The following is a 25,163-nucleotide window of genomic DNA, read 5'->3' on the forward strand; positions in this document are numbered from 1 at the left end:
TGTAGTATGGGACACGTTTAAAGCGGTCATCCATGGGGAGTTAAGGAGTTGTTCCATCCAGAAACATAAACGGCAGAAAGAAGAGATTTATGCACTGGAGCAGGAAATGCGAAAATATAAAGCTAAAATAATTGAAGCAGGGGAAACGGAGGCTTTGAGGGCCAGCTGGGATGGGTTGAGAAGCCAGTTGGAAAAGATACTACAGGGAAGAATTCAAAGCAAATGGGAAGCAAGCAAACTGGCCCATTTCGAATACGGGGAAAATGCGGGGAAGTTGTTAGCTTGGAAAGGCAAAGCTGATCGTGTTAGGAACTACATTAAGGAGGTTGAAGTGGAGCATTCAGGTGAAAAAAGAACAGATGAGGCGGCAATAGAATCGGCCTTTCAAAAAAAAATTCACAACTGTATTCGGAAAGGCTAGAGGTGGATGAAGGTATGGTAACGGATTGGATGGGGGCTGATAGATCTTTAGGTTTATCGTTGCAGGAGAAGGAAGCATTGAACGCCCCAATAACGGCTGAGGAAATTAGGAGAATCCTGACTAGTAGTAAGTCGGGAACGGCGCCAGGCCCGGATGGTATTCCAGTGGAAGTTTATAAGGTATTAGGGGATTCAGTCATTCCAGTATTGACAGAATTGTTTGGAGGGATCCTGGAATTTGGCAATGATATTCCTCTTTCATGGAATGAAGCGGTGATCTACTTAATTCTGAAACCGGATAAAAATCCAGCTAAGTGTGCCTCATACAGGCCTATATCATTGCTGAACAGCGATTATAAACTGCTAGCTAAGCTTCTAGCGGATAGGTTGAGTAGGATAGCGAACAATCTAGTGCACCCCGATCAAAAAGGCTTTTCTAAAGGCAGATATTTGCATGAATTAACTTTTGAACTGATCAGGGCAATAGATATGGCCACAAAGTTTGGGTCGCCTTTGGCAGTTATTATTTTAGACATAATGAAGGCTTTCGACCAAGTTAATTGGAATTTTTTTAAATCGGTTTTGAGGCGGGCCAATTTAGGCTCCAAGTTTTGTGGGGTAATCGACCGGATTTATACATCCCCTTGTGCTAAGATTTTGGTGAACGGTAAACTTACGGGCCCTATTACTATTTCAAGAGGTACGAGGCAGGGCTGCCCTCTGTCGCCGGTACTGTTCAATCTGTATATTGAGCCATTTGCTAGAAAAATCAGACAAAACCCTCTTATCTCGCCCTTCTGCTGTAATGGCTGGGAAAAGAAAATTTCTTTATATGCAGACGATCTACTAATATATACTAACAACCTGCCCCTCGCCTTTAACACAATCAAAGATCTGGCTGAACAATTTGGAAGGATATCAGGGTACCGGATTAATGTGGGGAAAACAGAAACTATGCAGTGGAATATGGAAGTAGGGTCAATAATAAATAAGCAGGAAATACGGTACCTGGGTATCTTAGTGACCCAAAATTTTAAGGACTTAGCGGAAAGGAATGCTCGAAAGTTATTAGCAGAATGTAAAATTATGCTACAAAAATGGGCATGTCTCCCTTTGATGATTCTTGGGAGGATAAATCTAATTAAGATGTTTATTCTGCCCAAATGGAACTTTGTGTTTTCAGCTATACCCTTGGCAATGCACAAGGGGCACCTAGATAAAATGCAACAAGCGATAAGTAGTTTTATCTGGAACTCAAAGGGGCCGAGGATACCATGGAAAAAGCTATGCAGAAGGAGGGAAAAAGGAGGACTGGCTCTCCCTGATTTGACATATTATGCGTGGGCTTTCTTGTTTAAAAACTCAAGGATGCTGTTTATATCCCCAGACGGTTCAGCAGTGGGCAGAATGTTCAAGGCTATGGTGTTGTCTGAAAAAGGGGGCTTACAGTCTTTTTTATTTATATTTGGTGACCCTAAATTCTTCAAAAAAGTTAAACTAAAAGTGCTGCAAGGAATGTCAAGGAGTTGGTACCAGTTGAGGCGGCGGTTAGGTGTACATTATTATAGCTATCAGGCCCCTATCTGGGATTCCCCGGGCACCCCAGAATGCTGTCAGGATATCCTCGCATTACCACTTAAAAGGGCAGGTGTGGAAAGGTGGGGGGAGATTGCGCGAGATGGTACTTTATGCCTTTGGGATGAATTGGTAAGAATAACGGACGGTTCTCTGTCTAGGTTAAAATATTTACAGATAAGACAGTGGGAAAAAGAAACTAAGGGGGGATTGGGAGTGGTAAATGCCCTGGAGGACTCTTTTTTAGACCTGGCACTCTCGGTTTCGGGGAAGAGGGTGGCGGTTTGGTATTGGGAAATATTAGAAACTTTGGATGAGAACTTTGACCTACCAAGCAAGCTATGGGGCAAGGTGATGCCAGGCGACAAGATTGGGTTATGGTGGAAGAAGTCGTATACGACATTGTATGAAGTAGTGAAGCCGGCCCCATTAAGGAAAAACCATCTTTATACTCTACATAGAGCATACATATCTCCGGCAAAACTGTCCAAATTTAAGAAGGGGGAGGTGATCAAGTGTCCGAAATGTGGCGGGTTAGGAGCAACGGATATACACATGTTCTGGGACTGCCCCGCCATCCGGTTGTTTTGGGAGGAGGTTTTTAGTGCATTATCATCTATGTTAGGCTGGAAAATTAATGTATCACTCCCATTAATTATATTTGGGCAGCTCCAGGATGAGGGGATATGGAAAAGGGTGAACAAAACCAATCGTTCATTTGTGTTCTATGTAATTGTGCTGGGTCGGAATGAAATCTGTAAAAAATGGTTGAAGGAGCACTCTCCGAGCTATACAGACTGGTTGAATGCTGCTCTTCGTGCGGCAAATATGGATCTAAATGTGCAGGGCTCAAAGAAAAGCGTAGAAATGTGGTCACCATTATTAAATTGGCAGGGAATAGCCTAAATCTGCTCCCCTGCTAAGTTTGCTGCTGGGTATCTATGTGAAACGGTCCCGATGATCTTTTCCTTGCCTCAGTCCAATGATTAAGCACCGTTTGATGCCTCGGCAGGTCGGTTTAGGCGGACCGGGAGTTACAAAGGTGCACCCCCTGACTTGAGTCTCTCTTCTTAGTCAAGAGGGCGAAAAAGGTTACAGGAACGAAGAGGTGTCTCAGTAGGTGGGGCTGAATGAGGACAAAAAAAAAAAAAAAAAAAAGAAAGTTGGTCAAAGCCTCACGCAGTGTGAAGGCATAGTGATGGGACATCACTTGACAATAATGATTCCACAGTCAGTTGAAATTTTGTTGACTCAAACCAAAACTCCGAACATGACAAATGCCCGACTTACCAGATATGAGACAATTATTTTGGGGTTGCCTAATGTTTCACTGAAGCGATGTACTGTATTAAACCCGGCAACTCTACTTCCTGTTGAAAGTACCGAGATTAATAATGAAGAGGAAGTGGAGCATGACTGTCTTGAGGTAACAGAACTATGTACCAAGCCCCTACCTGATATTCAAGATACGCAGTTAAAAGAAAATGACTGCATTATGTTTGTTGATGGATCCTGTTTGAGAGACTCAGTCAGAATGCTGAGAGCCAGTTACGCTGTATGTACCATAGCTGGTATCATTGAAGCTTCCTGGCTCGAGAGAGTGTATTCCTAAACAAGTGGCAGAATTAATTGCCCTTACTCAGGCATGCCACGCAGCCGAAAATCTGAAACTCATTATCTATACTGAAAGCAGATACGGATTTGGAATTGTACATGATTTTGGCCAATTGTGGTCACAGAGAGGTTTCATGACCTCTTCTGGTTCTCCTGTGAAAAATGGTGAACAAATTAAGGATTTGTTACATGCAATTCAGTTACCTCTTGAAATTGCCGTGGTGAAATGCAATGCTCATGTTAAGTCACAAGACTTTGTGTCCATGGGAAACGGCTATGCAGATCAAGTCGCAAGATTTTGCGCATTGAACTGTATATCGTTCAAGGATCAGTGGGAATTGTTACCGCAAACCGAAAATGACACATGTTTGAACCTTGCATTAAGGGTGGTTGATACACTAGATGAGCTAAAAACACTACAGAGTCGTACTAGCAAAGAGGAAAAACGCTCCTGGCAGAGAATGCAATGTGTACAAAGAGCTGATGACTTGTGGGTCTCAGAGGAGGGGAAACTGGTTTTGTCAAACAGTCTTCTGTCACAATTTGCGAGGCTTTACCATGGACAGGCACATCTTGGAGAGATGCAATGATCAGGTCATTCAAGATTGACTGGTTTAACCCAAAATTCAGACATGCCGCAGAGGTTATTTGTCACAGGTGCATCATCTGTCAACAGATGAATGCCGGAAAAGGGACTGTGGTAACTCTGAGCCACATAGGGAGAGCTGGCGGTCCATTTAGCAAGATGCAAATGGATTTCAACGAGATGCCGGTTTGTGGAGGATTGAAATACATGTTGGTGATTGTATGTGTTTTCAGCCACTGGATTGAAGCTTACCCTACACGTAGAAATGTTAGCCTCACAGTTGCAAAGCTGCTGCTTAGAGAACTAATACTAAGGTTAGGGTTTCCGGTCTCTATAGAAACAGATAGGGGCAGACACTTCGACAACAAGGTGATTAAGCTCTTGTGTGCCGCATTAGACATTGAAGAAAGCTGCATTGTAGCTACCGCCCTGAAGCATCAGGACTAGTAGAGCAAATGAATGGTACCTTGAAATCGAGAATGGCGAAGATGTGCGCAGCTACCAATATGAAATGGCCAGATGCATTGCCCTTAGTGCTGATGTCGATGAGGAACACCCCTGATAAGAAGACAGGACTATCACCCCACGAGATCCTCATGGGTAGAGCTATGAGGCTGCCCGCAGTACCTGCAAATGCTCTTGTGAATATCACAGATGATATGGTATTGGACTACTGCAAAGGCTTGGCTGATGTGGTTCGCTCTTTTTCTCACCAGGTGGAAGCCAACACATTGCCACCGATCAGTGATCCAGGCAACACCCTGCAAGCCGGTGACTGGGTGGTTGTTAAGAAGCACGTGAGAAAATCGTGTTTGGAGCCACGCTGGAAGGGGCCATATCAAGTAATATTAACAACAGCCACTGCTGTGAAATGTGCAGGCGTTCCAAACTGGATACATGCCAGTCACACAAAGAAGGTAACGTGTCCAACTGATGAGGAACTTGAAGTTTCCGACTCAACAGTTCCAGAGAGGGAAGTCTCAGGGCCTGAAAATAGCCAAGAGAGAACTGAGACTGCAGGAGAGCCCACTGAGAACAGCCTAGTCCCTCAAACAATAAACGAGTTCGAGAGAGGTGACAATGTACCTATCTCAGTAGAGGTAGCAGGAGAACTAAATCAAGGAGAGGTTCTCCCAGAAGCAGACGGATACGGGTTAGAACTTGAACCTGTTACAGATCCAGAAGAAAAGGAAGAAGGGGAAATAATAGAGAGAGATTGAAGTACACCGGAATCCCCTGAGCCAGTTGCAGGTCCATCAAGAGAAAACACCATAGGACAAGAGGAGGGTGCTGTTCAGCGTCCTGAAAGGACAAGCAGGAAAAAGACGCATAAGGGAGATAACTGGCCAGAGAAGCAGACTGCGAAAGAAAAGGTCGTACCAGGTGAAACAATAACAGAAGAAACCGATACCACAAGAACAGAAGATCTGAGTGAAGGAGAATTACAAAGTGAACGCAGGTTGAAAAGAAAGAGAACCGCAAATAGAAGGTACGCAGGTCTTAAATGGGCATATGCAACAACATCTGAATGGCAACAAGAATTCTTAGCGTTCTGTTTTGATCGAGAAGTACCAGGCCAATACTATGGTAACTGAAAATCAATTAAAAGAAAGAGACTTTGTTAAAACCAAAATTTCGAAATTGAAAACTGAAAAGTTAAGAAAGAGACTTATAAATTACCGGATGTGACACTGATAACCTGAATTGACTTTGAAAACCCGATTATGACAAGCTGCTAACCTGATTTGACAAAAGGGTCCTGGAGTGAGTGAAACGCTGTAAATATACTCAGAGAGAAAGAGACTTTTGCATTAAAAAAAAAAAGGAGTTTTATATCGTCCTCAAATTGATTATTGTTCTGCTATCTGATTCTTTACAGACATGGCTTATAATAGAGGTAGTAACAAAAGGGGCAAAGTGTGTGGTTGGTTAAGCCTTATATTAGGTATTGTGTGTGCAATAATAATTGTAGGAGTGATTGTGGGAATGCCGTGGTTAGACAAGAAGGCAACTAACAATGCTTCAAAACCTGAGACTACAACACTAACACCGTGGGAAAAGTTTGAGCAGGATGCAAGACACTTGCATGAGGGAACTAACTCAAAGGGGGAACTTTCCACTAATGTCTTCTATTGCTTGCTGAATTAGTATGTTGAAACAATGCATGCGAAAAACTGTTATGTGTGCACAAAGATTCCTTCATCAGTGCAAGAGGGGGTCACCTACCATAGTCTTCCTCTAACTTACGGGATAAACTGTAGTTTGCTACTAACAAGATTCTATAATCAAGAGCATGTGCAATATTTTTATTCAAATTTGGATGTAGTGTTTTCTTTTGTGCCTGTGATTGAATTTCTGAACAAGTTAGCTAAAGAGCATAGTATAAAATTAGTTAGAGGTTTCTTTGAACCAACACTAAGATTTGGGACAGCTTATGCACACCGCAATAATCTGACTTGCTTATTGACACCTGTAAAGAAAAGCTTCTTAGATCACACTGATGATAGACGCAAAGCATTAAAAGAAAGATTAGAAAAAGGGCTAGAGAAACGCACATATGCAAATGATTATGCTTACACCGCAATAAAAACGCAAGGTAAACTAGCTATAGATGCATTACATGTAGGAAGGCTTTGTATATATAGGCCGAAATCTGAACATGACACTTTATTTGTGGGAACGAGTGAATGCAGGCATGTGTTTTTGTTTCAGAGTAAATGGACATTCATGTTAAATGGACAGGACCCAGCGATCCCTGGGATCTATTATATCTGTGGACTTAATGCTTATTACCGTCTCCCTAAGGGATAGTATGGGACATGTTATTTGGGAATAGTTTTCCCAAAGATTTACCAGATTGATGACTTAAAGCAAATACCTAAAACGTCTGAATTACAACATGTTAGACAAAAACGAGAGACAATGGTTGCTGTCGTTGGTGACATATTTGGAGCCATAATTCCTTCGGTAGGGGTTATCTTAAACTCCATAAAGATTCAAAAGTTGTCTACTATTGTGGATGACATGCTGATAAATTTTACAGGGGCTATACTCCTGATGAATAATGAACTTGCTGCGGAAAGAGCTATGACTCTTCAAAATCGGCTTGCTTTAGACATTCTTTTAGCAAAGAGCGGCGGAGTCTGCAAGATGCTTAAAGAGTGTCATTGTTGCTCATATATACCTGATAAAAGTAAAAAGATTAGAGGTATGCTTACTAATCTAACTAAAGATAGTGCAGATTTGAAGGATTTGAAGGAACCCAGAGTGTGGGAGAAATTAGGAAAAGGAATTGCCAGAGTAGGGAGCTGGTTTAGCAATATTTGGAATGGGGTACTTGCAAAAATATCAGGGGGTCTATTAATTGTTCTGGCCTGTCTATTAGGATTATGGGGAGCTTGCAAAATTAATGACAACATTAAAAGAGATTGGACAAAGAAGAGTAAAAGGAATGAAGAAAATGAAAGGGAGAAAATGTTTAATGAAATTTGGGAGAGTTCACACAAGGGACAAGATGTTGAAATGCGCATTATGCGTAAAGTGAAAAATTAAAGTGAAAAGACAAAGGGAAAGATTTGTGTGATGAAAAACGTCATCAGAGGAGGGACTGAGAGAGCGTAGCTTATATAATATATATTAACATGAAATGTTTATGAATTAATGTGTGATAATGCTGCATAGAAACTATAATAATAATTTTGCTTAAAACGTGCACTTGAAATGTGACCACGTGGAGTGGCCGCCAATGTGTACGTAGACTAATAATGATGACTAAAATGTTTTTATTGTGTTTAAATAAGTTTATACTAATGATTGCGATATTGAATCTGTGCTGAAATCCTCATAGGCCTTAAGTTAGCATGAGCCGAAGCTTAGCTGATTGGCTCTCATATTAAATGTATTTTTCTATTTTGCAGTGTGCCAACTCATAAAAGGACATGACCCTGCATGTTCTTTTTCCTTCAGGTTAGAAGACAAATGTAACCATGTTAGATCCGTTTCCCATAGCCTTTCCTTGTTTGCAGAATAAATGTTAAAAACAAAATGAAACAGTGTAGATTAATGTAATGTACAAGGTCATTCAAACCAGTGAAGACAATGGAGCTGCTGACCAAAAGATGTGCAAAGAATTACAGAAAGATGAAATCATACCGGACATGCCACCTCTGAAGACGTCAATTCGTCAATTATGGAGACCAATCAAAGACTTGTAAAATAATATGGGGTGAAGAGTTAGGTGACCTAATGTATTTTCTGATAGGTTAAAGATAGTGGGGTATAACAAATGTCCAATAGAATTTTGGGGGAATGTACAATGGAAAAGGGATAAAAACCCATGTCACAAGGAGTCATTTAGAATTAGGTAGGGAATGCTATTGATTTTATCCAGAAACTCTGTCACTCTGTTTGGTGACTTCTTTGCTTTACTTAAAACCGTCCTCGCCCTTAGATTTGTTCACATTACACTTTGCCTTCTTATGAGGGAAGTGTCCTTTTTGCCCTGGAGCTGAGTTCTGACTGATTGCGAATTGACTGATGTCCTGAAGACGAAGACTGAACTTGTACGCTGACCTAAACTTTGGAGGGTAATTATGACAATGTAATTGTGATTTGTCTGTTTGCTTTTCCTTTCTAGGTACCAACTTCTTACTTTGACAGAGACGTAGTTAGATGTTTTTCCAAATTGTTGTTCTAAATTGTTTCGCATGAAGCCCAACATGCTAATGCTAATCAGTGGTTAGGACAGATGTTCACCAAAACTGACGCAAATAGACAAATGACCGAATTTACGCTTTGTTGAACTGACGCGTTATAGACACTCTGCTAAATTGATCTATGTTCACGCCTTGTTAAGTTCTGATGTTTGTTATTCTCGCATTAATGAAATCTTACCAAAGTTGCCATATTGTGACTATGATATTATGTTTCTTGGTTTTGAAATTGACGCACTTGCTATTAGATTTCTAAGCAATAGGGAATAAAACTCATAAAATTCTACTAAACCGGTGTGGTTATTTATGGCTGAAAGGTCATGGTAGCGTCTTGAATTGAGTAATGACTTTGACTAAGGTGAAATATATTGTTGTGATAAATATTGATGACATTATTGACATATTGATTGACATATTGATTAGCTATCTCATCCTAAGTTGTCTCTCAACCGGGTTAAAAGATTAATTGGCCTAAAACAAACTCCTGATGTGTAATAAAATATCATAAAGGGACGCGTTATCATGTTTACAGACATTAAAATGACAGCGTCATGGTGTTTTTATGGTCAGGGACCTTTGAGCCAAAACTAGATCTACTTTTCAAAACAAATGTGGATAGTTTCAAAGCACCTGGAAGTATGTAAATAATTATATGCTTATTCAAATGTTCATATATTTGATACACCTATTTTGTATTTGTTAAAACATAAGTGAAAGCATTTCATACCCTCTTTAATGTTTATCTCCACAAATTTTTTTTTTCTAGAGGTGAGGAGTAGGTACCATTATAACATTCAGTAACAGCAAAGTAATCAATTTTTTTTAAAATTGTGCTTACGTTGTCAATGTATGTATTTCTTGGTCAAACTGTGCTTTAAGCTCTTGAATACTAACGTCAACCATCTACAAAAATGAGAAAGCATTTTCATAGTCAGAGGTCATTGCTTCTAAACAAATCTTTCAGTTTCATCTTCTGGTGAGCTTTATCTGGTAATGTTTCTAAATGGAGGAATGGTTCAACAAATAATTACAAACAAATGTTGTCAGTCATAAAAAAAATATCATACATGAGAAAAACACATGCTGGACAAAATTGTTCGAAAACTAAGAAGGAAGACGTATAATTAAAGATAATTTAGATAACTATTAGACCAGGGCACAAATGTCCACAACTCAAACATCCTTAGTCACCAAGGATCAAGTGTGAAAATGAAATCTTCCCCAAAGGGCTTCTGCTACTCTTGGGAGTAGATTTAATCCTTATTAGGGATTTCAAAACGATACCCAAGAGATTTCCTGAAATTTTCAAATGATATGGGAAATAGTTTCACTCCTGAATGACACACAAATACCAGCTACACTGTAGAGGAGTGTTCCCAGTTTGACTTGTGCACGTAACTTTGCAGAAATGAGGCAGACCACGTGATCCTTTGGGATATTCTTGCCTTGAAAGCGGATAATAAAACTGTATAGGAAGATTTGACATAAATGCGGTATTTGTGCCATCAGCAATGCAATGTTTGGGGTCGTCAATTCCTGAAGTTGTTTTGCTACTTGATATTTAAATAGTAGCCATAAAAAGTAGAAAGGCTAATTCTGCATCACATTACATGATTAGGAGTGTTATGAGAATTTATATATTAGATGATTCCGTACAATACAGGGCTTTACACTTGAATCCATTACATACAACAACAATAGGCCTTATTTTGAGATGCACGGAATAAGAGGGGAGGGGGCGTTGATGCTAATATTACAGCACCCTCAATTGGATTTAGAGGGCATCGAAATGCACCGGCATTCCACAACCATTAACTTTGGGTGTAGGAATACTGGGCCAGTCAAAATTGGCATTGGCACTGCCATCTTTTTCCTTCTCCCTCCCCTGGAATAACGTTCCAGTCAACTCACAACTAAGCACTTTGTATGCAAACTTTTGTTTTTGCATAATCAACAGGATGCCACATTTAAATAAAAAATAAAGTTTGATATTCAAGTTACTGAGTTGAATTGTTCTTTCTTACATATTTGTCAAGTGGCTCCAAAACTCAGATCTATTCAATGGGGTTACCTTCAGAGTTTATTGGTCAACAATAAGGTAATAGAATATGGTTTTGGTGGCTAAATACTGACCACTCAATGTGTGAAGAAAAGGGGGTCTTTAAGTCATTTTGTTGGGGAGGGGAGATGGATTTATCTTGTCACTTGAATCATTCTTAAAACTCTGCTGTACCACTAAATTTACACTAGATGTCTAATGTTTTGGACTTCTTGAATCAATCCATGATTCTCAAAACACCTACTGAAGGCAGCAAAAGAGAATATTTCCCTGATGACAAATGGTTATTTCAAAAGCTTAGCAATAAAAAGAGTAGGTGGGGACGTTTTTTTGAGACAATATGCATGCAGCAAGGCTGCTTGTGTCTGCTTCAGCCCCCACTGCTGCTTGCTGAGCCTCTGGACTGCTAACTCGGTGCTGCAATCCACTCCTGGGATTAGGAAGCACCTCTCTGCCTCCTGAACCCACTGGAATCCTACCAGTTTCCCATGTGGTGGGACAGACTGATGCCACAAAAATACCGGGCTGCCATCGTAAAAGCAAAAAGTGATGGGTGGGATGCTTGAAACAATCTTAGCTAGTGGAAATTGCTTGAGCTGAATTCCAGTCCATAATGTTTCTTCATTGCTACCCGCAGACCACCATATGCAAATTAGACCTGTCCTCCAATAGGAACAGTAGAAACAGAAGTGTCAGGCCAGATCCCCTCTACACAGGATCACATGCAGCCCCAGACCAGCTTTGGCCAATTTGGCCCTCACTGGTTTGGGGCAGCTTAAGGTCAATGGCACAGTGAGCAAAGGACCTGTGTCTGGGAATACCTATTGCTCTTAGGATATATTATGTAGAAAAAAAAGGATGGGTGGTATTGTTGAATTACTAATAATTACTCAACATCTCATTGCACTCCATTGATTTTTGGCCACCATGGCACTCTGGACATAGACCACCAATATTAAAATCAGAGTTGACCCTGCTTCAACAGCAGTAGTCTAGCCTGAACTGCCAGGCAAAGGCCTGATAGCGATTCTGGGCCTCATCAGTGGGGTGAAGCTTACGTTTAATGGCAGAGTGAGCTTTACATCCACTTCTTGGTATACCTGAGGAAGTTAGGGTGTCTCATGTAGAAAAACAAAAAAGGCATGAGTTAAATGATTGAACTGATCTCAGCCACTGGTAATTACTCGGGCCACATTCAGTCCATTGTTTCTTTTGTCCACTATGCAACTCCAGGCACACAGCATCCTAATAAGACAAGATCATGCTCTTATAAGAACTCTCCAACCAAGCTTCCAAGCCATCTCAACTCTAGACAGTAACACAAGCCACCCTAGACTGGTTTCGGCCACTCTGGGTCTCATCAGTGAGGTACAGCTTTAGTCCTGTGGCAAAATGAGCGCATGATGCATGACTGGGCATGCCTTGCACGTATTGGGTGCCTCTCTTAGAAAAACAATAAAAGTGATAACTGTAATGCTTGAATTAATGTTACCTACTAGCAATTGCTTGGGGCTGCATTCCAGTACATAAGTCACGCTCTTGGAATAAGAAGAATAACTAATCTCTGCTATCTGGTAAGCATTTTTGGCAACTGGTGGTCTCTATAGATATCCAGCATCTCTCGGACATTCTGGCAGACACCTGGACATTGAGGGCAATGTGTGGGCAAATGAGGCAGTTTCAATTTACCAAACATGAAAGGATGGTACTTGCTGAGAAAAGTACCATTTTTATATAATAGAAACCTGATGTTTGAGGAAAAACGCTGTACATTTTGTTAAAATCCTGGGCGAATGTTTGAGAAAAAATTTGTTACTTTACCAAAGATAATCTAGTATTTGAAGACAACTTAAATTTTTTTTTAAGGATATGTATTAGAACAAAATTAGTGCACTTCTAAAACTTGCAGGAAGCTAACAATTCAGTGACAGGTCATGCTATCATAGGCCTGGTTGTTGCTGATCTTGATGCCTTGGTGTCAGACAAAGTTTGGCTGGTATTTCATGTGAAGCTATTCATTAGTTAAACCTATAGTGGGGGCATGTTTAATGTAGAGGTTAAAACTAAATATCTAAGAACTTTACATTACTACTCCAACGAAACAGAAACTGGAATCCAGAAACGTAAACACGGAAGAAACTGCCAAACTATCACTACTATTTCACAAAGTTTTGCTCAGTGCTAAAAGTCTTAGCAATTACTTACATTTGATAGCTTTTTCACTGCAACAAGTTTTCCATTGATGCAGGCTTTATAAACAACTCCAAAACCCCCTTCCCCGAGTTTATAACCTCCAGCAGACACAGGCTGTTCATTGAAGTTGCCTGTAATCCTCTTCAATTCATCAAATGAAAATCTGCGAAAGTCTGAAACACAGAAAACAAAATTGTAGTTAGAAGAACCTGTATTCTGGAAGTTAGTTTGCAAAGGAACTGGGAGCGGTTGTACATTCACTAGGCCACTGTGCAAGATGCGCACACACATGTATCGTTCATTTCTACATTTCATATATTTAGAAGACAGTGAAAATTAGCAATGGAACAATAATGGGGCCGACAAGCAGCAGATAAAAGAGGGTGAACACACTGTCAGATTGTAGCCATTCTGTTTAGCCATAAGGCAATGTAACACAGATGCATTTTAATTTAAGAAGCACAAGTGCAAGCAATGGTTTATTTAATGTTCGAAGACAACACAGTGCATAGGGATTAATTGGGTTAAGATACACACTGCTTCCCTCAAGACCCAAGTAAAGGACATACATAACTATTAATCATGTCTAAGTTGCCACCAAAGGCAAAAAAGAAAATATGACTTTCGGCCTTGTAGATAATCGTATTCCTCATTTTAAATGTATCAGGGATACAGCTACAAGTCTATGTCACGAATAATGGGGTTATGCGGATACAGGGATTTGTTTCAATGAAAGGACATAATAGTGTCTACATTAGGAGACCTGTAAGGCTGTGGAAGACAGTCTCTGGTGGCTGGGTGTCAAGATTACTACTTGTTGAAGGCTAATGGGGGAGTTTTTCAGGTCATGAGTAGCACCAGGACATTATAACATTTTGGAAGTTGGCTGGCGCCTTTCCGTGTTGTGTTGGCCCCATAGCTATCACTCTAGGTCGAATACTTGAATTCCTTAACTTTGTTTTTTTTCGTTTCCCTGACCCTCTTGCCTGAACTTGCCTGCAGATTAAAATTTGTTTTTGGCTGCTGACCAGTTGCCTGATCTTCTCTGGATAATGATTTGGTGTTTGTTGCAGTGTTTGTTCTCTCTCTTTCCCTGAATTCCAGGTTCTCTTTCGACCTCGAGTTCCACCGTAGATGGTACTGGCCTTGTCTGTCTCTGTCTTAGGTTCACTGCAGCCTGCCTTTCTGAAGCCGGTATGAATTATCACTAATACACTGTTTCAATTTATATGACTCATAATGAAACTTTTTTACTCAAACCTTCAAAGTACGATTGGCACCGACCTTTGAAAACACGACTGGTAATCCGCAGACATGGTTGATGAGATTGCAATACACTCAGTTTTCTCTTTTCTCTCTCACTCTCCCTTCCCTCTGCGGTTTAGTTCTGCTGTTCATGCTCATCCATGCAAGGATGCAGTTACTTTATCGGGAGTGGGGTGAATTATGTCCGGACTCTGACGTTCAAGACCAGTGAAACCTGCCACTTTACATATTAAAACTAAGTTACGATCAGAGGCATCTATTGGCTTTGCAAATGATTGTTCTTCTGATCGTAGTGTTTTCATTATTTAAAATTCAGTAACAAAAAGTAAACTAGACTGTGAGGGTTGAAATTTGGCAGGCACAGGACATTCTGTCAACCACATCAACAGTGTATGACCTTGTACATGGGTGGATGATGTCCTGGGTTCACCAAACTCTAAAGGACAACCAATATGTCTTAGGAAAAGCAGGGAGGAAGTAGTCTGAAGAAAACATCTGACCACAGTCATTTATTATCCCGATAGTCATATCCTCTAACTAAGGCCTTCTCCCCTAGCAGCTGTTTTTCTTTTTTTAAGTCAGGAAGAATCGAAGTTTTATTTATTTTTCTTATTGTACTAGCTAAATATCCCATTCTTCCTGCCCTCCCCACCCACCTTCATCCTTCTCTCCCACCCTTTCTCCCTCTGTCATGCCTTACCCCCAATACCTGCTCTTTTTCCACAAATGTAGCTAAGGCAGGCGTTAGAGAAGGAGGGCCATAAGGTAAGAGGACAGGTGAGACGGGTGGGGCAGTGCAGGGCTAAAAAATAACATTTTGTAAAGTGCTATGATGTGGCCAGCACTAACTTAAAAAAGTGAATTAGCACTGGCCATGTAATAGCACTTAAAAAAATAATATATTTTTACCCATGCTGCATAGTAGCATGGCCAAAGTCATTAACTCCAAAGTATTGCCAAAGTCATTAACTCTCATAGGTGAGACCTATTGGCTTTGCAAATGCTAGTTCTTCAGGTTATTATAATGCTGGTCTCCTGGTTCTAGGATTCCTATTTGTAACCCCAATGTTTCCCCCTCTGTTAATTCTTCCCCTCACTTCCTGTGCCCTGTGAGTGTGTCTTTTACATCAACACCAAATACTACTACTCTTTTATTATTATTAAATTGGTAGGGATTCGTTTGGAGCTTGATCTAAGACAGAGCACGTGCTGGCTCATGCAAGACATTTTGTTACCTTAAAGTTGGCTTAGAGGCTGCCCTTTGCTTACTACTGGTTGGCTTCATTGTTGTTCATTTGCTTGCTTCGTATTTGCCAGCTTGCTTAGGCTTTCATTCCTCTTCTTGTGCTTGTCATTCTCCTGGGGCATGGGCATATTACCTTGCCCTTCCCCTGCTTGCTTTTTTAAGGTCTAATTTTTTCTAATTTACTGTCTGTATGCTGCCCCAGGCCCTTCCGCCCATCCTCCGTTGTCAGTGAGCTTCCCCCAGCCCCTCCTACCCACATGCCATTGTAGGTTTGCTTCCTCATCACCTCTGTTGTGTGTGTACTTGCCCCAAAGCCTCCTGCTCACCCCCCATTGTCCGTGTGTTCACCCATCCCTCCTACCCAGCCTCTGTTGTCCATGTGCTTCTGCTAGCTCTGCTAGCCCCTCCTACCCTTCCTCTATTGTCTGTGTACTTTCCCTACCCTTTTCCGCCCACCCTCTGTTGCCCGTGTGCTTGCCCTAGCCCCTTCCACACACCCACCATTGTCCCAGTACATGCCCTTGCCTCTAATGCCAACCCTCCATTGTACATGTGCTTGTCCTAGCCCTTCCTCCACCATCCGCTGTCCAAGTGATTGCCCCAGCTCTTCCTGCCCAATCTACGCTGTATGTGTGCTTGAAACAGCACTTCCCACCCACTCTCCTTTGTCCGTATGCTCCCCATCGCCTCCCATCTGTCCTCTCCCACCCAGCCATGTCATTCTCTCCCACCCTTCCTCCTCTGTGGTGCCTTGCCACCCCTCCCGCCTAATATATACTGTTTTGTTTTTCCCCACAAACAGGGGAATGAGTTGGGGGACTAGGCAACATGGAGGGAGGGAGGGCAATGGGGAAGGATGTGGGTAGAGGAACAGGAAAGCAAGAGGGGTATGAGAGCACCAGGCTAAAAATAAGAATAAAGACATTAAAATAAATGCTATAACATGGCCAGAACTAAATAAAACAATCATTGGCAAAGACAATAGGTCTTGCCTAGGAGAGATCTACTGGCTTTGCCAATGGTTTTTAACCATGTTGCAAATGGCTGACAGTAAACATAAAAAGCTTTAGGACACAGCCAGCGTTGACTGCGTTATAAAAAGTATTTTTTTTACTTGCACTGACGCCAGCATTGCCGTATATTCTATACTAGAAAGTCCATGTGGATCTATAGTTTGGGAGGTACAAATGCACTCCTGACTTTTGCTGTAGCCCCCTATTCAAAACCGACAAGCATTTATTTACAAGGTAATTAACGTGAAAGAAAGCAAGTAACTAGGGTGTCTTACACAGTTAACTTTTGGACCACCTTTATTTTTAAAGACATTCTGCAACAAACTTGCAAAGTATTAACAAGTCTCCTCAAAAATTCCAAATATGTATTTTATTCACATGCAGAACTGTTTTATCTTAATAGAAAAAGTACATCAGACTAAATAAGTGCAAATATTTTTTTTGAAGTTTTCAAACATTAATTTTGAAACGTTCATGCTTCCACCCACCCTGAAACTGCCAACAGTGAACTAAAAGGCAAGCCTGTCATCTGCACCCTTTAGATGACCTGGGTTGCTATTCTACATTGACAACATTTTTGTAAAATCAAATGTTGGAGAAGTTTTCATACAGTGCAAATCCTGAAGGTATTGTCTTAGTGGGACTCTTGCTCTAGGCAAGACTGCTGGTTTAGGGATAATAGCACTTTTGTTAGAAGGCGACTAGGCCAATTCTATAACATGTCACAACTGTTGGCCCAACCCTCCCGGCTCACAAGCAGTACCTGACCAAAAACCCAAACAGTAAAAGGTAATTTGTGGCAGCCTTTACGTATGGACTCAAGAGTGCAACATCTGAGGGGAGTCGTGGTTAAATGGAGAGTACCCTTTTCTCACATGAGCAACATGTCTCAGTCACGCACAGTAAATGAAAGAGATGCAGTAAAGTTTTCAAAAAGGTTTATTAATAAGACTGCAGTCTACTATAAATTGTGAGAGCTGCAATGATTAGGATAATGAATAATGCAAGAAACAAAATGGTAAAAACGAGAGTCATGAACACAAAGACCCCCACCATCTTGCAATAACATAAGATGTAAAATAGATGTGAAATTAACCCTAATACCCTAGCATGATGACCCTAATCTCTAACTTAAAGAGAGCTAGGTGTGTTAAACCTAATCTGCCAGTACCATGTCCATGAGAAGAGCAACCCAATCTGTGTTACCTTGGAATGAGGTCTCTAGATCAGACTCCATGGTGACACGAAGGCTGGATCTGCATCAAGGTGACATGTAGCATAGATAGCGTTGATGGCATCTGGTAGAAATCCCTCTGATAAGCATGTCTGTGTGAGATATATTAATACAAATCTTGTAGGACCCTTGACGTAGATATGTTCCCAAACAATAGACAAGGAGGCCTGCTTGTAGCTGCAAGTGTATAAACAAGTCCTTGAAAAGGTCACAGTCACACAAAAGTGGGAAAGTACAGGATGTGAATGCCTAGGTATCTCATTTATCCTTGACGCTGTTAGTGACGCCTTTAAAGAGTGACACTGATAACGTGAAACTAAAACATCTTCCTAACTATAAACATTACAGTCATCTTGGAAGAAATAATTAAATAAATGTGCTAAAACAGAGAAAGCTAAGTAGGTTAAAAGTCACTAGTGATGGAAGCACAAGCCTACAAGCAAAAGGCGAAGCTAAACTCCTGATTCCCATCAAAAAACTAAAATAGGATCCACTACACCCTCCCCATTGCAAGTATGACGCTATAATGATGACGCGAGAGAAAGTGAATGAACCCAAGCAAAAACGCTCTGGACTTAAACAAGCTAAATATCATATTTAAAACATACTAAAATTTAAAAATAGCTGAAAAACATACAAAGAGACACAATGTCGGCCATGACAAGCACAGCAGGCCAAAGTTAAAGGCAAACTTTGAAACTTAAGAATAGGCCGATGTTCAAATTTATTTAACAGTAGTCATGATCTTGAAGAATGTCTTCGAAGCCATCAAAAGGAAAGGCATTCAGGAAAGAAGCCACATCATCAGATGTTAGATCGATGACAGGATTGGAAGACAGATCCATGGAGCAGTAGTGCGCATCAATCTCAGGCGCAGGATTTCCCACGAAGGGAGCCCAAAGAAACTAGACAGTCCACCAAGGGCGGCTCGTAAGTGGCCTTGCGAATCAGCCTCAGTCTCATGGGGCACGACCGTGAATGAACCCTCATCAGGAACATCAGCAGTTCTTTGTCCACAGAAGGCACTGGCGGAACAGCAAGGCACATCAAAGGTAGATGTTCAAACAGGCACCAGGTGCAATGAAAGACTGGTTGCACACACCATAGGACTGGTCTGAATGACAATGACCAATCATGCTACAATTCTTCCAGCAACGGAGCACCAAAGAACTGTACCAAGCGTTCACAACATAGTTGGGCTGGTGGTAGTTGCTCCATCACTAAGCTAAGCTGGGAAGGCACAACCACTGTGTATCAGGAACAACAGCGGCAAAATCCTGCTGATCAATGCCAAAGTCACAGGAAAGCCGCCAAACACACTGGAAAAGAGTAAATCAACAGCTGAAGGAATGACTCTGAAGATAGTCTGGAAGATGGACACAAATCCAGACCATACAGCCTTAAAGAAATGCACAATCCTAGTAGTGCTTGAAGTGTTGAATATTCTGGATACCAGCCCTCCAAAGTGCTTGGGAAAGTTGGTATTTAATAGGGATTGTATCTTGGCTGATGACCTCGCTATCTGGAGAGCACACGTCTCTCTGGCCGATGTCAACGCAATTTGTTTCTGGAACAGTAGCAGCTTTAGTCTGCTCAGCTTGTCATAATTTACATTAGTAGTATCAAAGTGAGGCCACATTTCTGCTACTCTTATCCCTTGTGGTGGAGGGGGGAGAGAATAAAACATGTCTGCAACATGTTACAATCTTAGAGACTGAAATTGCGTAGCCAATTCCTGGTCTCATACCACAACTGCTTTGTTTATTCAGGACCATATAACTTTCATTCGAAAGTACATGAAATGCTGGACGAATCAAAAGGATGGAAGTACCCTTTAGAAAACAGGCCAAGGTGGTGACCCCCACATTACAAAGGCCATGAAGGGACACCTGTTTACAAATCACTGAATGACTAACAGAAGTCTCACATTTGCTTCTGCTTAGTAAGACCTCTGTTTCGCCATTCAGACATTTATATTTAAAGGGCATCTCCAACTCCTCTTTAATATCGCTATCGCCTAGCCAGTCATATCTGCCCACTGCAAGATATTTCAAGCATTTCGAAAAACGAAAAGTGGAAATGGGTAGATTTATAATACCATGTACGAGCCATACTGTTGATGGACTCTCTTGCAACTGTGAAATGCAACTTCTTTAACTTTTCTAGGTGAAGAATGGTGAAGCTCGCTTCCATTTTAGCCACTGTCTGTTTTTCCGTGGATGAATTAAAAGAAGCAAACAAGTTACTACTGTTAATGTATTTCCATGGAACACAGACATTTTTCAAAATCTGTAATGTTCAACCTAACTGCATTATGGAATGCAGCTGACTTTGTCCTTGCTGTAGAAAGGACATGTCATTCTGAATGATGTCTATTACAGATGACATTATGTTATTAAGGGAATAAATTCTGTTGGACAGAGAGTTCATGCCATTATTGACACAGCCAAAGCCTTTTAAAATGTTTCCTTATCAATCTGCCTTAAATGCGCAGCTTTTTCCATTTGAGAAAGCTTATAGATCTCATTGTATACGGCATAGATGAATCTTTTGGAGCATGGCTCTCTTGGACCTAACAAGAAGTCCTGCAAGTCTATATCTTCAGAAAGAGTAAGATGTTCCTTAATTGCTGCTAAGGTGTTAGTCCGAAACAACTGTTAGCACAGTTTACCCACACTGTATGTAGTAACCATACCCGAGTGCTCACCTGAGACAAAGCGAGGGTCTGGCCAGCTAATCTTGAAACCCCCTAAGGAATTCACAAAACACGCCTGTTAGACCTGATAGCCTTGAAGTGGTCATCCTCCAACTTTTTGCCTGCCTCCCTCCACTTTTCTGACACTGTTTCTGCTGGATCTAGGACTCTGTGCACTTTACCACTGCTAATCAGTGCTAAAGTGCATATGCTCTCTCCCTTAAATATGGTAATATTGGTTCATACCCAATTGGCATATTTGATCTACTTGGAAGTCCCTAGTAAAATGCCCTACATGTGCACAGAGCCGGTAGGTTGAATGCTACTAGTGAGCCTGCAGCACTGGTTGTGCCACCCACATAAGTAGCTCCTTAACCATGTCTCAGGCCTGCCATTGCAAGGCTTGTGTGTGCAGTTTCACTGCCATTTCGACTTGGCATTCAAAAGTACTTGCCAAGCCTTGAACTCCCCTTTTTATACACATAAGTCACCCCTAAGGTAGGCCCAAGGTAACCCAGAGGGCAGGGCGCTATGTAGGTAAAAGGCAGGACATGTACAGGTGTGTTTTATACGTCCTGGTAGTGGAAAACAGCATTGGGGCTACCCTCATACACTGTTTGAGTGGTAGATCCTGTTCAGAAAGGGGTAACCAGGTCATATTTAGTATGACCAGAATGTTTATACAAAATATTGCTTTTGGTGAAGTTGGATTTTAAATTACTATTTTAGAAATGCCACTTTTAGAAAGTGAGCATTTCTCTTCACTTAAAATCTATCTGTGCCTTACAGCCTGTCTCCAATCCACCTATCACTGGGCTGGTTGACAGCTTCCTTGTGCATTTCACCCAGACAACCACAAACACAGGATACTCAGTCACACCTGCACTTATCTGCATACTGAATTGGTCTTCCTGGGCTGGGAGGGTGGAGGGCCTGACACTTACATTTCAAAGGCTAGTGGCCTGCCCTCACACAATGGACTGCCAAATCCCCTACTGGGACCCTGGCAGACAGCCCTGTACTGAAAGGGGACATTGTGCACTTCATAACCACTTTTTTAAATCTCACCCACTTCAAAGACATTTTTGGGTATATAAACTGGGTCTCTGATCCCACCAAATCAGACACTTCACAACCAGATCCTGCAACCCGTCAAGAGGAACTGCCTGGCTACCCAAAGGACTCACCTGGACTGCTTTACTGTGAAGGACTGCTGTCTTGCTGTTGCCCTGCTGCCTTGTTTGCTGAGAAGTGCTATCCAAGGGCTTGGATTGAGCTTGCCTCCTGTTTTCTGAAGTCTCAGGGCCAAAAAGATTTCATCTCTTCAAGGAAACTCCTTGTGCGCCAAACGTCGACACGCAGCCTGCCGGAAACCACGCATAGCTTGCCCTGCGACGAGAAAATCACCGCACAGCCAAACCAGAATGATGCAGTCCGACTCCCAAAGCGGAGATAGACACAGCCCTTGAGTTGAGACCGGAAATTAGACGCACAGCCGAGCCGGAACGATGCAGCTCGACTTCCTGAGTAAAGAATTGACGCAGCATATGCGTGCAACAGAAAATTAGATGCATCGCCTACCAGACTGACAGAAAGCCTGTGACTTCTTCCCGCACACCAAGGATTTTCCCCCACATTGTCCCTGGTAGTCAAAAGAACACTGCATCGCAGTGAGGATCCAAGACTGCGTGCCGGAAATCAACGCAAAGCCCCTTGCAGTGTGGAAAGAAACGATGTATCGTCTGTGCCGTGTCCGAAAAATCTGGCGCGCAACTCATTTTTCCACGCATCTCCTCCTCTGCGGTCTCCATGCGTGGTAATTTCGACGCAAACCAGGTACTTTGTGCAAACAAGAGACAACTGTTGATTTTTTTTTAGATCTAAGACTCTTTTTAAGCTTGCAAAAGTGATATCTCAACTTGTGCTTATTGAATCTTGATCGTTTTGACCTTCATTTAACCAGATAATTATCTTATATTTGCCTAAACCTGTGTGGTGTATTTCTGTAGTGTTTTCACTGTGTCATTGCATGATTTATTGCACAAATACTTTACACATTGCCACGTTAAGCCTGACTGCTCAGTGCCAAGCTAACACAGGGTGGGCCCAGAATAATTTGGATTGCGTGTGACTTACCCTGACTAGGATTGTGGACAACGGTGTATACCTCTGCCAACTAGAGACCCCATTTCTAACAATGGTGATCAGCGGTGAGGATAGAACTTGTGTTTGTGCAATGACATACAATAGCTAGGTGTACACTACCTACCCACAGTTAAAGGTCAATTTCCGAAATTTTGTTTTTCCTGCTTGACATTTTAATCTAAATCCTATACAATTTGTCTCTGGCTGGGTCTCAAGGAGGAGCTGGAGATTTTGACCTAGCCAAACGGGAGACATACACTGTCAGCCAGGTGAAAGTGTTCTGCAAGGGGATGGGAGTACCTACCCGGGCTGCCTCCAAGACGGAGGAGTACCAAAAGGCGCTGAGGGCCTGGGCAGAAGCCCGTTCACAAGAGAATGTTGAGTTGGGAGAGCAAGAAGAGTGCTCTCCAGAGGATTTGTCAACAGCAGCGGGGGATATCACCCTTGGATCTGTGCCTCCTGCTAAACAAGGGAGCAGTCTCTCAAGTCACGTCCTGACCGCAGAGGAAAGGAGGGAAGAGAGAGAGTTTTAACTGCAGTTGGCCAGAGTGAACATGGAAGCAGAGGAAAGGAAAGCTCAGAGAGAAGCAGAAGAGAGGAGAGCTGAAGCTGCAGCTGAGAGAGCCTTGGCTGAAAAGAAACTACTTCTGGCTCATGAACTGAGTCTAAAGGAGGTAGACCTCAAGTCTAGGCAGTCTGAGTCCAGCAGTGATGGTGACAGCATACATACAGGACCTGCTGGAGATAAAAAGGTCAATATGCCCAAAGATGTGGTGCCAAGTTATGTGTTGTGGGAGATGACATTCACAAATGGTTTGATGCCTATGAATTTGCACTAAGGGCCTACGGCAGTGGTTCCCAAACTGTGCGCCACGGCGCCCAGGTGCGCCATCAAAACAAGACAGGGGCGCCATGAGCTGCATCATTACCGATAGCAGTGACCTAATTCTGCAGCTGCATATTAGAACTTAGATAATCCCCTCCATTAAAAAAGGTCAGAAGCCGTTTTCCTTGTCTAGAGTGCAAAGCTCGGAATTTTGAGTGAGAAATTGAAATACAGCAAGGAAGGGCCTTGAAGTTTAATCCTCAAACACCATCTAGTGGTAGTAATTATAGTACACACTAGTTCTATTCACAAAAACCTGCAGGCTCAAGTTTACTAAGATTTCACACAATGTGATTAAACTTCAAATTTTGCTGTGCATTGTTGCATTAAAGAGAAAACAGAGTGCAGCACCATTTATGCAAAACTTTGCATGCTGCTGGTGTCACTCCCAGATCTAGCACACAAATAGGCTGCTTTGTGCGACGCACAGTCAAACACCAGAGTGCAGAGGAGAGCATATGCTGTCTAGCATAGGATTAGTACTGGAGACATTCCCTTCAGTACAGATTTCTAAGCATAGTTTATATTGTTTCTGACTTAACCAATTATATATTTTTTTAATTAAACAACTGTTATATTTTTATGTTGTTACATCTATGATTATAATACCTTCATTGGCTTTATCCCAATTATTTTCAGAGTGAAAAATGTAAGTACTCCTGAGGCCCGGCTCACATCCCCCCACCGGCCCCCCCCAAAAAAAAAATAGCATAATGGGGAGCCGCGGCCAATAGCCAATAGGTCAAGGGAGGCGTGGGTCAAAAAAGTTTGGGAACCACTGGCCTACGGGGTTCGTGAAGATCAATGGGGAGCGGGTTGTGGAGACATGTACCAATAATTGGGACGGGCACAAGTATCACATTAGAAAAGAAGGACCAGAACACACACCTGCTCATGAAAGCCATTCTGATTGCCAAGTTTGGAATGACCCCTGAAAAGTATTGCCAGAAATTCAGGGACAGTACCAAACTCTCCACACAAACTTGGGAAGGCTTTTTTTTATGTCTCTTGTAAGTCACTGAATGGATGGGTGTGGGGCAGTAAAGTAAATGATTAAAAGGGGTTATATGATCTGATCCTGATACAGCATATGCTCAGTATTTGCTTTAAAGAATTGCACCAGCACCTGGCTGAGAGTAAGCTGACTGATCTTAGGAAGCTTGCTGAGGAGGCGGAACTCTGGGTTAGCACCAGAGTGTCCAAAAACGTATCTGGGGGGACACCCACAAAGGTGGCCAGGGTTCCCACCAGAAGAAAGAGGGGGAAGAAATAATTCCCAGGAAGGTAGCGGTAACCAGTCCCAATCTGACTAAAAAATAGAAACCAGGATTCTTTGATCAGAAGAAAAGGAGGTTTGTACCCCAGTGTACAGAGTGCACTAAGTATGGTCACTCTAAGGGTGACTCCAAGTGTCCCCAGAGGGCACAGCCCCCCACTGGAGGGAAGACACCTGGGTTGGCTAGAGTAGTGCGCGGGGAGGAGGTAGTCCCAGTTAGCTTTGGGGAACAGATAGAGGGGA

General features: G+C 42.0%; 1 protein-coding gene across 3 annotated transcripts in view; it reads right to left on the minus strand.

Annotated features, from left to right (window-relative positions):
- Positions 1–25,163, minus strand: part of IRAK4 (interleukin 1 receptor associated kinase 4) — a 168,465-nt gene that overhangs the window by 86,322 nt on the left and 56,980 nt on the right. For all 3 annotated transcript variants that reach the window (XM_069228833.1, XM_069228831.1, XM_069228832.1), the window contains exons 5-6: positions 13,172–13,332; positions 9,746–9,810 (exon numbers count right to left, since the gene is read on the minus strand). In XM_069228833.1, coding sequence (XP_069084934.1) covers positions 9,746–9,810; positions 13,172–13,332 — 226 coding nt within the window. The remainder of the gene's footprint in view (positions 1–9,745; positions 9,811–13,171; positions 13,333–25,163) is intronic.

The sequence above is a fragment of the Pleurodeles waltl genome, chromosome 4_1 (assembly GCF_031143425.1).
Source record: "Pleurodeles waltl isolate 20211129_DDA chromosome 4_1, aPleWal1.hap1.20221129, whole genome shotgun sequence".
In the NCBI taxonomy this organism is placed as follows: Eukaryota; Metazoa; Chordata; class Amphibia; order Caudata; family Salamandridae; genus Pleurodeles; species Pleurodeles waltl.